The sequence below is a fragment of the Ammospiza caudacuta genome, chromosome 2, assembly GCF_027887145.1.
Source record: "Ammospiza caudacuta isolate bAmmCau1 chromosome 2, bAmmCau1.pri, whole genome shotgun sequence".
Taxonomy (NCBI): Eukaryota; Metazoa; Chordata; class Aves; order Passeriformes; family Passerellidae; genus Ammospiza; species Ammospiza caudacuta.
The window spans coordinates 113,762,105-113,778,775 of record NC_080594.1 but is presented as its reverse complement, the minus strand read 5'-3'; the positions used below and the strand labels follow the sequence as shown (position 1 = coordinate 113,778,775).

At 38.4% G+C, this 16,671-nt stretch overlaps 1 protein-coding gene across 3 annotated transcripts in view; it reads right to left on the bottom strand.

Annotated features, from left to right (window-relative positions):
* USP9X (ubiquitin specific peptidase 9 X-linked) overlaps window positions 1-16,671 on the bottom strand; it is a 96,293-nt gene that overhangs the window by 24,607 nt on the left and 55,015 nt on the right. For all 3 annotated transcript variants that reach the window (XR_009276029.1, XM_058825761.1, XM_058825762.1), the window contains exons 17-26: window positions 15,781-15,876; window positions 13,972-14,183; window positions 12,185-12,425; window positions 11,827-11,976; window positions 11,604-11,724; window positions 11,013-11,143; window positions 10,486-10,764; window positions 7,223-7,348; window positions 5,078-5,203; window positions 2,246-2,412 (exon numbers count right to left, since the gene is read on the bottom strand). Coding sequence is in view for 2 of the 3 variants with exons in the window: in XM_058825761.1 (XP_058681744.1) it covers window positions 2,246-2,412; window positions 5,078-5,203; window positions 7,223-7,348; window positions 10,486-10,764; window positions 11,013-11,143; window positions 11,604-11,724; window positions 11,827-11,976; window positions 12,185-12,425; window positions 13,972-14,183; window positions 15,781-15,876 (1,649 nt within the window). In the remaining variant the exon portion in view is untranslated. The remainder of the gene's footprint in view (window positions 1-2,245; window positions 2,413-5,077; window positions 5,204-7,222; window positions 7,349-10,485; window positions 10,765-11,012; window positions 11,144-11,603; window positions 11,725-11,826; window positions 11,977-12,184; window positions 12,426-13,971; window positions 14,184-15,780; window positions 15,877-16,671) is intronic.

Genomic DNA, 16,671 nt, shown 5'->3' with positions numbered 1-16,671 from the left:
GAATGTTCTCTCAGCTTCTAACAATCTGTGGTTCAAGAAAACTACCAAGAGCAGTATATCATAGTCCTCACTGGACAAGTTCATGAAAGAACCCTCAAACCATTTCCAAACTGAAGGTTTGCACTGCTTAAATGTTATGCTCAAGAAGGTCTTACACAAAGAAGCACAGCTCTCCATTTGTTCTCCCTTTACTACTTCTGATTTTAAGGGTCTCTGTGGTATTCTCCTCCCACCATTCATCTCTCCTCCAGTATGAAGTGCCCCCAGCTATTCAGCTGCTCCTCAGACGGAAGTCATTGCAGAGCTTTGATCTCCCTTGTCACCCTTCCCTGATCTTTGCAAGTTCTCCTACTCTGCTCTGAGTTGCAGCAGACTGTAGGGTGGGGCTGCTCTGTTTTGTTCTTAACAATAATTGACATTTGATGGGGTCTGATTGCTGAGCCCATGTTTTTGTAGAACATCTCACAGAAAGTTAAGATACAATCCTTCAACTGCTCGGGACACATCACATAGACACTCCTCAGCTCTGTGCACTTGAAGGCAGAATGAAATAGACAAAGGTGATATTTTCCTACAGTAACAAATGTGACCAATGTGACATGCCTCACACTGTTATGGTTCTGAGTATGCAGTGTTTGAACACAAGTATTACATTTCTGTGAGGCTGAAACCATCTAAGAGCTCTTAAGGAATCATGAGAGGGATGCAGCTGCCTGAGCACAGGCATCTCATGCTGTTTTAGACACATGATGACAGCACAGAGCTGGCACAATGAACTCACGCTCAGCAGGAGGAATAGCTGGAGGTCAAGCACCTCCCTTAAGGCTGGCAATCTGAATCGTGCCCTTCTGAGAGCTCCAGGTTTCTGTTCAGTTCATAGAAGACAGTCCCTTCAGTGGGTGTAAGTGCCATGGCTTTACAGCACAAAGAATTTTAATGTATTTAGGCCTCATACATGTGGCCACCAAACACTTTGCAGAGATCAGCAGAAGACTTCTGGGTTCCAGGATTATTTAGGACTGTTTGGCTATCTCCTCTTAACTAAGGTGGTCTTGCATTCAGAGAACACCACTACAAAATCAATTACTTTGTAGGAGAAAAGCTACTCTAGCATTTAGTATTAAACATTTTGCATTCCATTTCTCAGTTTAGAGGTATAGCATGATTATTGCTCTGAGGAAACAGAAGTCCCAGCCAAACTCTGTAGAACAAACAATCCATGTGATCTTTTCTGGAAAGATTCTATTTGTGAGATCTGAACTTGGTCATCCTTCTGTCTTTGTCTTTTATGGTGCACCAAAAACATTTTCTCACATTCATATTTTTGCTCACATTGTTCTCTGATTGAGCACAGGAGATTAGAGAACAATAGTTGTGGAAGGATATTCAGAGTTCTGTCTGGTATTTGCTAAACTTTCTCTGCACCACAAACACCGATTTGTTTCCACATTAATTCAGAAGAGAACTTTTCAGCAGCTCAGTTCAACTTCACCATCTTAATTTACAAAGCAATCTTCTGTTTCCACTCATGCTCATGCTATTTTACCATGTAACAATGAACAGTTGCACCATTCTAAGTGAGATTATCATGTTTATCTCTAGTTTTATAGGCATATGAGAGAAGTGGTAGCTTCTTGTACTGACAGTATGAACTATTTTTCCATACAATGAGTGACACAAGCAAGCTTCAGTGAAACTGAAAATTCAACACCCTGTACCACAGGCTGCAAAATAATAAAGCTTGTGGTATTTCTGGTAACCCTCCAGTTTCACCAATGTGTGCAAAGAGCTCACTGTAAAGAGATGCTCTGATGATACTTGATCCTTTTGTTAAAGTACACATTCTAAACATAAAATCTTTCAATCTGTATATCCAGAAGTCAAAAACCCCAAAACACAAATTCTGCTCAAATTCTGACCCCATTCATCTGAGAGCACCATAATCTGACTCCCTTTAAAACATACTGAAAAACTTAAGACATCACTAATTTCAGATCCCTGTCATTTCTCAAAGAAAAGTTCGAATGAAACAACAGTATCTTAAAAATTTAAAATTAACCCTTTAGTAACAGATCAAAGCACTGGCAACCAAGTTTAATAACGTATTAACAACTTTCCACCTGGATGGTTTCTGAAAACACCCAGTACTTCACATCACAATTTCAGATGGGCTGAAGCCACTGCTCTGCATTTAGGCTTTATATTTATTATGAACTGTAAAATAATGGATGTGACCAAAACTTACTTGCTGTGACAGTGCAATAGTAAATCAATAATAAATGTCTGCCACGCCTTCTCTTTGCTGAGTGCATCCAGTGCTGTTGGAATCAAAGCAAAGCACAGGGTCATCACCTCCAGGGCTTCACAGCAAACTTGTTCATCTTCCATGTCTGGTTCATTTCCTGCATTTGTCTGTGAAAACAAACAAGAGTGCACAAAGTGGGTACAGAAAACAATCCCAAGAAACCCAACTGGCTCCAAGGTATATCACTAAACACAAACACAAACCACAGTTTGTATACTAAATGATTATCAGTGCCAAGTATTTTATGCACTCAGATCTGAGCCAAAGCACTGTGTGGGATGACTTGAACTTCCAGAATTGTGCTTCTCATTGAAGGATTCCAAGCATGAACTTATGAAGACAGAAGTTAAATAGGACAACTGTGGGCAACAGTTACAGTTAGTACTGCTGTGAATTTTTCTTGGTATGCATCTGGGGTTTTGTTTGGGATTTTTTTGTTTTGTTTTTCTTTACCACTCAAAAAATGGCATTTAAAATTTGGAAATCTCTACTACTTAAACTCTACTACTTAAACTACCACTATAGTGCTGTATAATTAATTCATCAATTCACTTTTACAAGGCTTTGACACTCACAACTTATTTGACCAAAAGCTTTTTAATACTGCTAGAATTTATTAATCACTTTGTTATTTTTCAGAAAGATGAAGGAGTTTAAGTTCAAGTTTTAAACATAGCTGCTGTCATGTTTTTTGACACAGAAAATAATATTACCTCTAATTGGTGCACGGGTTACTTCTTAAACTAAACACTTGAATTAACCGAGTTGATTTTGGTATATTCTTTCAAAATAAATACTTTGAGAATAATGGTAAACCCTCTTCTCCATCTAGAAGTAATTACATTCAAGAAATTCCAAAGAAACTGAATGTGAGAAGGTCTCAATTTATCATTTATAAATCATGAGTGCAGGTTACTCACATTAACTACAGGCACTAAATATTTGTTTTATATGTGAAAAGGTATCAAGATTAATTAGGCAGAAAGAAGGGATTACAATGCAGAGGAGAGAACTAATGGTGAACAGGCCAAAATATGCCTCATTCTGGCAGCAAACACTATTTTGTCTATGCACAATAACTACAAAATCAAAGGCAGTCACTGCACTGCAGCAGGAGGATGTGGCAGTCCTGACACAACATCAGAAAGCAAAGGCAGAATTCTTCAGCAAATCCAGAACTTCACCTGCTCTGCAGTGAAGCCCTGGTTAGAAGGGAAAGTCATTTCTGCACAGCTGCAGGGACCCAGGAGAAAGGCAAAGTGCATTTTACACTCAGTGAAATACCTCCCTGCACTTGGGCACCCAGAGCTGGGGGTCTGTACATTGCTATATTCCATCTTTATAAAGCCATCATCAAAATTGCTTCCTCTAATCTATAACCAGATACAGTTCTCTTAAATTGTCTTTCATTCCATGATATTCCTCTATTTCTAGGATACTTTCCTCTGTTTTAATGCTATGTTAACAAAGGGAACTGTATTTCCCCTTCTTATTACTTCTACAATTTCTTCCTCTTTTGAATTTCCAATTTTTCTCCTTCAATTTTTATTTTCGCTTTTGCATAGCAGAAACCAAATGCAGCTGACATTTATTACAGATGTCCACATAAGTGTCAATAAGAATAAAAATAAAAAGCCCAAAAATTAAAAACACACAAAATCATGTGAAAGATGATCAATAACATACAGCTTGAATTTCACCACTTTTAAAACTTCCATTATCTCAAAATATTTTTACAGAACTTAACTCTACAATTTCTACCCAGAAGAATTTTAAAAAAGCAAATTTAGGTCTCTTTTCTTTTAGGTATGCTTTCTCTAGTGCACTACTCTTAAAGCATCCCATGTATAGAGATAGTTTATTTTCTCATGCCTGGATTGTCACACAAACTAAACCATGGTTTATATGGAAGTATTACCTTAAAAAACCCCCAAGGCCCAGTTTATTTCATGAAGAAGTCATGCTCACAGCAGTAGAAGCAGATGCCATTATAACCCTATGAAAGCTAATGGAGAGGTGTTGCATTTTGCTGAGGTAAATATTCTTCTTTCAATTGATCATTTAAACACATCAAGAATTAAGCCTCCCTACATATTCCTTTTCCATTCACTCTCAGGCAAGTATTGATAAGTACTAAACCTGATTTTACAAGATATAAATAGGAAGATTTTTTTAAGTCATTGTCCAAATCCAGATTGTTATTTCCTGTAACTGTGAGCAACATTAATTATCACAAGATGTGTGATAATCTACTGATACAGAACTCCCAACTCCAAACTAGCTGTGTAAACCACACGTGAGCCCACTAATAAAAGAAGAAAAGCCATACAGAATTAGCAATTAAATCTTTTTTCCCAATGCTTCTCACATCACTGCTCTTCTTTCTCATTCTAGACTGCACATATGCTTTGAATCACTTCTGCAGAACAGACCTTTTAAGTTTGAAGACTAGACAAATTAGCCTTGCAGGAAATGCTTATTTCTTATTTAGATGCAGAATCTAACTGGGCTGAAAACATGTTACAGAACTGGTGCATTCTTCAATCATTCAACCAGATTCAAGTTACAATTCACCGGTTACTGAGGAGAGGAATTTGGAACAGAAAATTAAGCTGTGCTATGACAATGATATACTTGATTCTGAAACACATCACTGTAGCCACCTAAAAGCTCATCACACTCTAAACCTGCCCAGGTCAACCCTTTGTACCCACTCCCTTTTGTACAAAAACAAACAGTAATACAGAAAAGCAGCTGTTCAGGAATTCTTACCTTTTCATAGATTTTACTAATTTCCTCATTCGAGCTGAAAACCAGCTGAACTGATCCACAACCTGATGCCCAAACAATTTTTTGCACTGCCCTGATAACACAGATGTCAGGGATGTATTTTGAAGCCTGAAAAAAAAAGAGAAATTAACTAAAGCAACATTAAAATACAGCTGCAAATAACACTGCAATGGATTCTAAATTCCCACAAATGTATTTCACAGAAAATTTAAGATTTAAAATCTTAAAACAAAGATTTTTTTTTTTCCTTAAATAGAAAACAGATGATGTATCTTGAAGAGTATTTATACTTCACTTATGTAAAATTTAATTTTTTAAAGTAGGATGTAGGCAACTCTGGTTCTAAGACTTAGCAGTAACTACCAATTTCAATGCTAAAACCTTCTTTATTTAGGAAAAAACCCCAAGAAACCACCAAGCATTCATCTGGAAGGCAGCCAGCCTCTTAAGCAACATAAAAAGTTGAACTTATTTTAGGGTTTCTCCCCATGCTGTGCTAGCTGATAGCCAGCCTGAACACACTGATGTTATCAAGTATGTGATCATTCTGTAGAGGGATTGCTGCATGTTCAAGACACAGAGGGTTGAACATGGATAAGAACACAGCTCATGTACTAAAGGAATGCAGAGTCACTCCTCAGTACTTTGTGCATGGTCTGAGTTATCCAGTAGTTTCTACTGATATACACACATTACAAAACACACTCCAACTGCTATTATTTAGGGTTCCACATCAACTTTCAAAAAAACTACCAAACTTATCTAAAGTCTGTAGATCAAAACAGAATAATCAAAAAAAATAGGCAATCTCTAAAAGCAGAAGGCAGACAGATGGATTTCAAGTTTCATTTTTCTAATGCTCAGACAATAAAAAAGGGGACTCTTAAGAAGCTGAGCTAGGTAGGTATCTGCATCAGGAAACCTGAACAATGTGCCTTCTTGAACTGATACGGACATTAACAGTATTTCCAAGAAAAATAAAAGGTATTTTATATTTGTCACAAGCAAAGGAACCTTACAGCAACAGAGCCACAAGAAAAACAACAGGGTTTTTTTATCTCATTGTAGTTTCAAAGTCTTTAAGGATCAACTTTTTTAAAAAAGGTGAATTATTCCTCTCTGTGCTAAAGCCTTCTCTCTGGCCTATGGAAACTATGTCAGATTTTTTTTTTTTAATTTTGAGATCCATTGTAAAGAGTCTGACCATCAAAACATGAAAAGGCAAAAAACCTTTCAAAGGCAACTACAGTACACATGAATTTTAGATCTACAGCAGTATTCATAATTGCATAAAATTACAGACAAATCTTACACAGCACTACTGTTAAACACATTCAGATTTTGTTTGCTTGATGTGTTTGGTGAATGAAAAATTACTTATTTATTAGCAGGCCTCTAGGAAAGACAAAGGCAGAATTAAAAAACCTTTCCTCACATCTCACCTCAGAAGATACTTCTTCTATAGAAGAAATTTGATTAAATCAGAGTGGAATTGGCTGATTTTAAACCTATGGATGCAAAACCACCACTGGGGGAAGGCAGATGGCTCAGTCTTGCATTGCAACATGTTGTGCTTTCTTTAGACACTGCCCTTTGTTCTCAAGGGATAGCGAACTTGTCAACACCAAGATGAGGATACAGTAATACCTTCTATCTAAATAGCTCAGAAATGTTTTGGGGATGGTTTTGTGGACATGCTATACAGTACAGAAACACTGTATTTATGGCTTCTACCCTGGAAACCAAGGGATCCAGATGCAGGTGGAAGAGGAAGGTAAAGCAGTTGTGATTTTAGCTCCTGCTGAACTCAGTGATTTCACTGACATGTTCTCTAACAAGACTCCTCATTCCAGATCCAAATGGGCTTTGGCCACACCATACACATAAGACCACTATGTTTGCAAAGCACATTGTTTAGCCTTACTGAGGTTTTCATTTGTGTCATTAAAGCATCTTCAATATATAAAGACACACTGGCAATGATTTGAGATTTTTCTCTTTCATATGATCATTACCTAAAACATTTTAAAAGGAAAATCTTTGTCTTACAAAGCAACAAATTTAAGGATTAAGAAAATAGAAAAGATGCTATAAGGAAAAAGGTGATACAGAAAGGAATTCACCAACCTCATCAGATATTTGCTGTGCAAGACGTATTGCTACATTTCTCAGCATGCATTCTGAAGTTGGATTAGGAATGTTTTGTAGGGCATTTTGTAGCACCACTGCCTGGTCATGCGTAGCCTGGTTTATCTGGAAGAAAGTATTTCTCATACTTACTTTTACATGGGAAAAAAAAGCAAAAAGATATGAAGATCTAAATTTACTTGGAAAGGTTTGATAGAAGTAGATAAGATCTTGGAAGGAAAACTTAGTGCAAAGGCCAACATAAATAAACCTCCTCATTTTCAAACAGATACCATCACACCTGCAGACACTATGCTGCTGCAGTGGACAATCACAGAGTACAAGTAGTTGAAAGGAAAGGCATTGCTCGAAGCTTATTAGGTTTGGGGGCTTGTTTATTGATCAGATTACCTCAAGCTAACAGAATTTTTTTCTGTTACAATGCCTCCTTCCCTTTCAGTAGATGTGGGAAAGAAAGGTTGGGTCAAACACGGGGGCTCCCTCTGGATTAGGTAAGAGTGTTCAGACAGAATATGGCTGCAGTTTTTATTATACAGAAGTACATTTTTAATATTAAAGTTACTCTTGAAGAATTCTGTTCTAAATGATCCCTCCTGTTTTTTTTATAATATTTTCAAAATAGAAACAGCAAGACAAGTTTTTATCTTTTTTTTTTTGTATTGGTTTGAGCATAGATCCCTCTCTCGTTAGTCTGCCAGGGCTCCATAGTTTTGACAAAACCTGAAATGGGTGTTTCCTTCTCACAGACAAACAAAAGATGGTGTACTGCGGTTACAAATTAAAACAGAAGAGTTTCTTCGTTTTTCTGTACCAGTTCATTCAAAAAGCCCATCTCAAAAGACACACTGTGAGGCTGCTGGGCAAGGTCTGGTGTTGGTCACATCCCTTGCTCTGTCAGCTTCTCTAAGACACTTGATTCAGAGAGCAAAGTTACAAAGCCTGCACTAAAGACTAACAGAGCTTCCACAGTCCCTCACCTATTGGATGCTACTGGAAGTGATCAACAGCAATATGTATGGGGTAAATCAGTTCTGTGCACCAGAACACTGTAGTTAACATTATTAATTCAACCTTCTATGAAAACAAGGAAGAAAGTAACAATTTTAAAGGTACTAGTGACAGCAACAGACCAATAACTGAAAACTATAGATACATAACCTTGGTTGCCTACTTCTCTTAAATACTGATGGAAAGCCAAGACAGAAATTATGCTTTGGTACTTATGCTTAAGGTAAGAGAATTTGAAAATTTTAACAAATCCCACCTGCATCCCAAGGGAATAAAAAATACCAAAAGTCCCTCAAAGAGGATGATGGTGACAGCAAGAATAACAGTGTTTTTTCCAACAAATCTGTTATTATTAAATCAGATGTTTGCAACTCCAAATAGTGAAAGTCAGCAACTGCAGACAAATGTTACTACCTCTTAAGAAGTCAGTCTAAGTCTGTTTCAAATAATACTTCAAGACTCAAGTGATGCAATGTGTGTTCCAAACTGCCCTTTAAATAATTGTTGTAAGAAAACAGGGCAGTAAAATGTACTCATTTTAAATAGATGAAAGAGAGGGTGGCAAACAGGGTGCATTAATATATTCCTGTTATACTCTAACATGAGACATAACTCATCACTTCTTTGTAATCATTAAGAGTTTTGATTTACTTGAAAAATAATTAATTATGCATCTTCTAATGGATGCAGCTAACAAGAACAGGTACTTATGTTTGAGATTTAAGGGGAATGTACTTCTCCAATTCAGAGATGGATCTCAGTATTTTGGAATTAAGTGCTCTGAAGTGGGGCTCTCTGTGTATTCTTGAGGACAGGTTATAAATAAAGAAACTATTTAAGATGAAACCTCACAGATGGGGAATTCACATTTATCATGGAACATGCTGAGTTGGAAGGGCCCCACAAGGATCAAGTCCAACTCCTGGCCCTGCACAGAACCATCCCCAGAGTCACACCATGTGCCTGAGAGCATTGTCCAAACACTTCTGGAGCTCTGCCAGGCTGGTGCTGCGACCACTGCCCTGGGGAGTCTGTTCCAGGGCCCAACCACCCTCTGGGGGAAGAACCTTTCCTAATATCCAACCTAAACCTCCCCTGACACAGCTTCAGGCCGTTCCCCTGGGTCCTGTCACTGTCCCCACAGAGCAGAGATCAGTGCCTGCCCCTCCTGTTCCCCTCACAAGAAGCTGTAACTGCACTGAGGTCCCCCCTCAGTTTCCTCCAGGCTGAACAGAGCAAGGCCCTCAGCACCTCATTACACAGCTTCCCCTCAAGGCCCTTCACAGCATGCCTGTGGGCCCTCCTTGGAATGCTCTCCAAGAGTTTTGTATCTCATGGTGCCCAAAACTGCCCCCAGCACTCGAGGTGAGGCTGCTGCAGCCCAGAGCAGAGCAGGATAATCCCCTCTCTTGCCCAGCTGGTGATGCTGTGCCTGATGTCCCTCAGGACACAGATGTCCCTCGTGGCTGACAGGGCACTTCTGGCTCATATTGAACTGGCCATCAAGCAGGACACCCAGGTCCCTTTCTGTGTCACTGTTTTCCAGCATCTCATTCCTCAGTGTGTCCATATATCCAGATTTGCCCCACCCCAGGTGCAGAATCTGGCACCAGCCCTTGTTGAACTCTGTATGGTTGGTGATTGCCCACTCCTCTCATTTGCTGAGACCTCTGCAAGGCCTCCCTGCCCTCCAGGGCATCAACAGCTCCTCTCAGTTCTGTATTATCTGCAAACTTGCTCAGCATCCCTTCCAGTCCTGCATCCAGGTCATTTATGAAGATGTTGAAGAGCACAGGGCTGAGGATGGAGCCCTGCAGAGCCCCAACTGTGACAGGTCACCACTCTGTCACTATTCCCTACAACCCTTTGTGCCCAGCCTGTGAGCCAGCTGCTCACACACCACATGATGTGTTTATCCTGCTGTGTGCTGGACACTTTGTCCAGAAGGATGAATAGAGTTAAAAATGAGAAGTTACCTGTACTGACAATCATGCAAACCACTGAAAATCATACACAGAGCAAGTGCTAACTTTTTAAAGTCACCAAGAAATAGGATTTGTTTAGTAAGTTGATCTCTTTTTTAGAATGGCAAAACATTATCTGAAAGTACCCTGAGTCCTTGATGTGCAATGCACTCAAAGAACAGAATGTCAGTGAGAAGTAAGGAGATGCTGCTGCACACATGATAAAACACAGAGCACACTGCTATTTGCAGCAAGGAAGATTTATATTACCGGTGAAATTGTACTCGTGCCTTCCACAACTGGCTGACAAGCTTCTGCCACAGCTCGAACATGGCCATATCCAATTGCTGTTAGCAATAATTTGGCTATTTTTAGAGCATTAAGGTAGGCACCCCTTCGAGTTTCCATATCTGCATTTGGCAGGAAGTTATTTCTGGTCAGCATGCTCAGCACAAGAGGCAAACCACCACTTTTCAGGAAGTTGTACTGGAAGTCACTGGCATCTTCTCCCAGAGGTGCACTGGCAGGCATTAACAAGGCATAAACTACCTGTAGAAGAAAATACAGAGTTAACTAATGGAAATGCACCAGCTTGGACACAGAATGACTGACCATGAGAATTTGTAGCAATACTACACAAGCAATGCTTTGACAGCACTGGTCATACACGTTTATGTTCAGTATTTTCAATTGTTAATTTCAAACCAGAATTTGATCTTAGGCTTCCATAATGTTACAGACAGGACTGCCACAGAGAGAACTGACAATTTTTTAAGAACAGGCAAAGCATCACTAACCTCTGTTAGGTACAGCACTTGTGAGGCAGAAGGACCAAAGAACAGAGAATCAAGGGATGGACTAAGGCTGCTTTCCCCAAGCTTTGCATGATCTAAACAAATTGCTCTTAGTTTCTCGACCGTAGTGTTATCTGCAATAAAAACACAACTTATAAGCATTTTGCAGCAAAAGTACTCCACAACAGGCCAGTATTTATAATTATAAATCTGAAAAATTTTAAGTGTCTCAGAACTGTTGCAAAAACTTACAGACAAAATCAGACTACAGAGTGTTCCCCAATGATTATTACAGTCAAAAGTGCTCCTATTAAAGCAGTGCTACAAAAACACCTTAGAATACAATGCTCCCCATTTTCAATACACTGTGGCATTAACCCCAGTACCAACTGCAAACTATGCAGCTTCATATAGCAGATAATAACTACTTGGGAAATCTTTTACAGCCCTAATTAGGATAACAGTAATGAATTACAGTACCAATACATTACCAGAAAGTAGAAAATACTCCCCTATCTTCACTTTTATGTATCAGATGAGATATTATTTTACAGCATATTACAAGATGAAAAAAAGGATCAAGTTAAGTTTTACCTGGTGGCATGAGCTTCATAAGAACACGAGCTCCATCTCTAAGAGGTGGCATATTTAGACTACTGCCCAAGTCTGCAACTTGCCAAAGAAAAGAGATGTATCGAGGATGCAGTGACATGATCTTAAAATAAGCAAATTAAAAAAATATATAAATAAAAATTGTTAGCCAAGACAAAGTGTAAGAAAAACCATGTTTGAACTGGTAATTTCAGAACATGCTTACCACTCCAGGCAAACAGCTTTCAACTTCTGGATTTGGACCATCACTGTAGTGATTGCCATGATTGCCCGGAGAACCAGTTGAAGAGTCAGAAGAACTATCTGGACTTGAGGGCATATTAGAATTTATCTGTGTAAGCTTAGCTGTAATTAGCTGAAAAACACAATTACAGTTTTAATATCTCCAAAAATTAAGATTCTTTACCAAATAAGCATCTGATAAAATGTTAATGGCATAATATAAGAAGAAAGAATGGAATTATTTCACAAAAATAAATGACGCCATGCACGATATTTTTCAAGCATTTACAAAAGGGAAGGAACATCTGAATTGATGTAAATACCCAGCCTGCAACACTTACCGTTTTATCCTTGAGATTCAGCTGCCCAATTAACTTTCTGTCATCTGCAGGATCCACCAGCTCACCCCCAATGAACAGCTCTACTTTTGTGTGTGCGCTGTTGGCTTTAATGCGATTGAGGATGCAGCGCCGCACTTGGCCAATGGTGTCGTTCGTGTGAGACCAAATATCCAAATCTTCCACCTGCCGGCCTTGGTTTGGAAAACGAACCACAAGTGTGATATGTTTACCACGGAAAGCCCTGAAAATAAACAGAAAAGCGAAAGTTATTTTTGTCCTCATGAAATAAATTCTTTTTCTTCCCATATTTTTTGCAGCTGGCATTTCAACATCAAATCTTTATGTGGTATTTTCCAGTGTAAGATTTAGTGAAAGCCCCAGCAACTGTGGCAACAACATACACAGAATCTTTGAAGAAGCCACACTAGTACAAATGCATTAATCATATGGTCAAATTTACAATCAGGTTATGAACACTGACAGAAATTTTAGAAGTCTCTTATAAAGTTCTAGATCTCTTCTCTGTCTTGTAACTTCCTGATCATAAAGCACAAACAAAGCTTAATCAGTCAGACTGGCAATGACATTTTGCTCTTTGCAGAGCAACTCAAGCTTTAAATACACCAAGATCAGAAAAATCCATCAGGTTGCCAATGCCTTAATGCCTTCTGTCAAAATCAGCCTTAATGCCTTCTGTCAAAAACTGTTATAAATTTTATGGTAGAACTCCAGTTTTTAAAATCACAATCTTTTCAAGAAAGTTTGAAGTGGTCAAAAAAGGAAGAAATGGTTTCACATTAGCAGTGATCACACTCCACAGAATGGCAGAGAGCTCATTAGGAAAGATGTGCCCAGATAAGCCCAACAAACTAATCCCATGTAACAAAAGGCAAAAACTCCTCATAAAGCTCCTTGCTAACAAGGCCAGTGAAAGATTAGTCTAATCAAATAAGCAGCCCATAAAAAAAAGATGTATGCACAATCAAAAAGAAAACTTTGTTAGGACTCATCAGTCAATCAATATATGCAGCAAAAAAGCTGCAGCAACACTGCAAATTACTGATACACCATGAAGAAACAGAAATTGCTTCAATTTTTTTGACAAAAAGGTCATTTAAAGTAAGTGGATGAAAAACCTCCACCATGTTTGAAAATATGTTAGCTGCATCATAAATCCATAGAGACACCAAGGATTTAAGCTAAGTTTTCACTCAAGGACAAGTATAAGAACAGTGAAGGTGTACAGAAAATAAATATACTTCAAAGTACTGGTTCTGTTCTTCCCCTCTTTGTGAGGAGGTTATATAATATTTCACTTAAAAATAATTAAAAATTTAATCTTGCAAAGTAGGACTGAGATATATACAAACAATTCTGGAAGGTGAATATATACATTTACAACATGTTTTTGTATAATAAGACTATGAGAAACAAAAAGTTTTGCCAATGATAATGTAAAGAACAGTAATGCTTTTAAGTAATTATCTGAAATAAAGAATTGTATCCAAAACAATTGAGCCTCAAGGTACGTTGTGCTAGTTATACAAGAAACCACCAAGTTTATTTTTAGGCCTGCTGCCCCTTTCATATATACTTGTATTTGCCTGATCTTGCAAAAAAACTTAAATTAAATACAGTTTCATACATTAGCAAAGAAAAGGGAATCCTGAAACACTGTGAAACCATTTCCTGAAGAGAAACCCTTTAGAATGTAAAAATGCCAAGGATAATAGTACTGGTTTAGTTTAACAGAAATCAAAATAATGATATTGCTTTTTCACACATACCTTGACATAGGTAGAATAGTTCTCTCTTCGTGGTAATCACTGTCACACTCATTTATATACTCCCTTAAAACAGTCAGCACTCTCACCATCCTTATTGCTTCTTGTCTTGCACAGTTGATGCTGTCTTTGTCTCCATCCAACACACATAAAGTATCATAGGAGGCTTTTAGACGGTCGAAACAGGACTGAATGAAGTCTTCATGAATCACTACCTAATTACATTAAGAAATTGGTGTAATTACAAGACATATTAGAATCCATCTTTTCAGAAGAATGACAAAATGATAAAGGAAAAAAAAAATCCCCAAAACCAAACCAGGTAAGTTATTCAAGAAACCTGTTTTATTCCAGCAACTCCCACCAATAGATAGCTCTAAATTAGTGTGCACTTCAATAATCTCACGTTATCAGCAGCTATAACTGTACTGTATATAGAAAAAGTGAAAATTTGGACCCAAAACACTGAATTGAACTTTCACTTTCTCCTTTTCTCAGACTATGTTAAAGAACTCTTGTGAGCATGTAAATCCAGCACTTCTGGAAGTGTCAGAGCTAAGCATGTGCAGATGGACAGATCAATGCACGCTTAGTAAGCCCAGACCTACAGCAAGAGAGAAGCCTTCAGCCATCTGCCACTGCAGGAAAATACAGCTTGAATGGCTGTGAATTCACCACCTAGAGCAGCTGTGCTGGACCTGGCAGACTGGCAGCTCTGAAGATTATGAAAATGTTTTTGAAGACAAGTAGAATATCAGTTTTTAGAAATACATCTGGCAAGTTATCAACTGGAGATTGTCCAAAGGACAATGTTCCTCCACTAATTTTGTGCAGTCACATAATTACAGAATGGTTTGGGTTGGAAGGGGCCTTGACTATTTTTATGGCCTCTTCTGGACTCTCACCAGCAGCTCCATGTCCTTCCCATGTTAGGAATCCCAGAGCTGGATGCAGCACTGCAGGTGGGGTCTCACCAGAGCAGACAAGAAGGGCAGAACCCCCTGCCTGGAGCTGCTGCCCATGCTGCTGTTGATGGAGCCCAGGACACCGGTGGCTTTGTGGGCTGCCAGTGCATGTTGGGCTTCTTCTCAACCAACACCCCCAAGTCTTTCTCTGCAGGGCTGCTCTTGATCTGTTCATCTCTCAGCCTGTATTTGTGCCTGGGATTGCCCCAACCCAGCTGCAGAACCTTGCACTTGGCTTTATTGAACTTCACAAGGTTCTCAAGGGTCCACTACCCAAGCCTGACAAGGACCCTGTGGATGAAATCCCTTTCCCTTACAGAAACCCAGCATCTCTTCTCTGTCCACTGAACCATCTCCTGGCAAATATTAATGCAGGGAGATAACATCTGATTTGCTAGACCTCAGCGTGACTACTACACAGAAATTCAGTGACCCTTTGTAAGGGGCATGCCAGAAAAAAAAGATTACATTAGCTTGTGACAACACCCCACAGACCCAGCCCCTGAACATACTCATATGAGTAAGTGCCACAATTTGCAGTGCAACAAAAGACCTTCCTCTTATGACATTAACTGTTTTCTGAGTAATAAGAGCAAATACAGCAGATGAACTTAGTAGGAAAAATTAATGAGAGTTCAGTCTGTAAATATGAGAAAAAACTTTAGTTCTGCATCTGCCCATAATTTGATGGTTGGACTCACCCGACTAAACACAGAAACTATTTCCTGTTTTCAAATCTTTCAACTACAAAAATATCACCAAACTGATGTTTAAGACTATTATTTGAAAACTATTTTTAAAGACTATTTTTATTTTTATTCCATTCATTCTTCTTGTTTTTTCTTACCTGATTAACTTGTAACCTTGGGCCAAGATTAGTATAGATCTCTTTAAGAAGGTCTATTGCTCGGTTTGCAATGTCATCATTTCCCTGAATCACAACCTGGCACAATTGAAAAAAAAGCATTTACATCTCTTTAAACTTGCTGGTGTAAAAATGCAAACCAAAACTGCTACATAAGAATCTCAACACAACAACATGTCTAATTATTTTATGAGGTGAAAGGGACTAAAACACTTAGTTAGAAAACACAACCAATAAAACTTAGGCTCAAGATGATTATATGAGGAAAAATTAATAATTAATTAGCTTTGAAGTTCAGAGCCGGCAAAAAAGGCTGATGTTCTATAAACAGAGTAAAAGCAGTGTTTATATGTTCATGTTCACATAACATTCCAAATTTTCTCTTGTTTCAGAGAATAAGAAAACTTCTTCAGACACCTCAACAATCTGCATCACAAGACAGAATTTTAAAGTATTTAAATGGCTCTGAATGGGTGGAAAGGAGACAAGCAAATGAATTCTGCTTCTAACCTGATAATCTAAACTTTAATTACTAGTCACCAGGTCTGACAGCAGGTTTTATAGGCAACCCTCATGAGTTTTGCTGATCAGAGTAAGTTGATTCCCCAAACTAAAACATGCTAACATTCTGTGGCGACTCTGTTCACAAACATGATGTGAACTTAGTTGTATAAAAATTGAGATCTACTTTGGTTTTAACTATTATCACCAGGATTAAAATACCCAACCCTTCAAAAAGCCACAACCAAAATTACTGAAGACTGCTGCTGTACACATTTTACAAACACAGCCATGATAATCATGTCACAGGGCACCATAGTGGGCTCTAATGCAGCTCTTGAGAACTAGAAATACTCTGAAAAAATTAGGTTA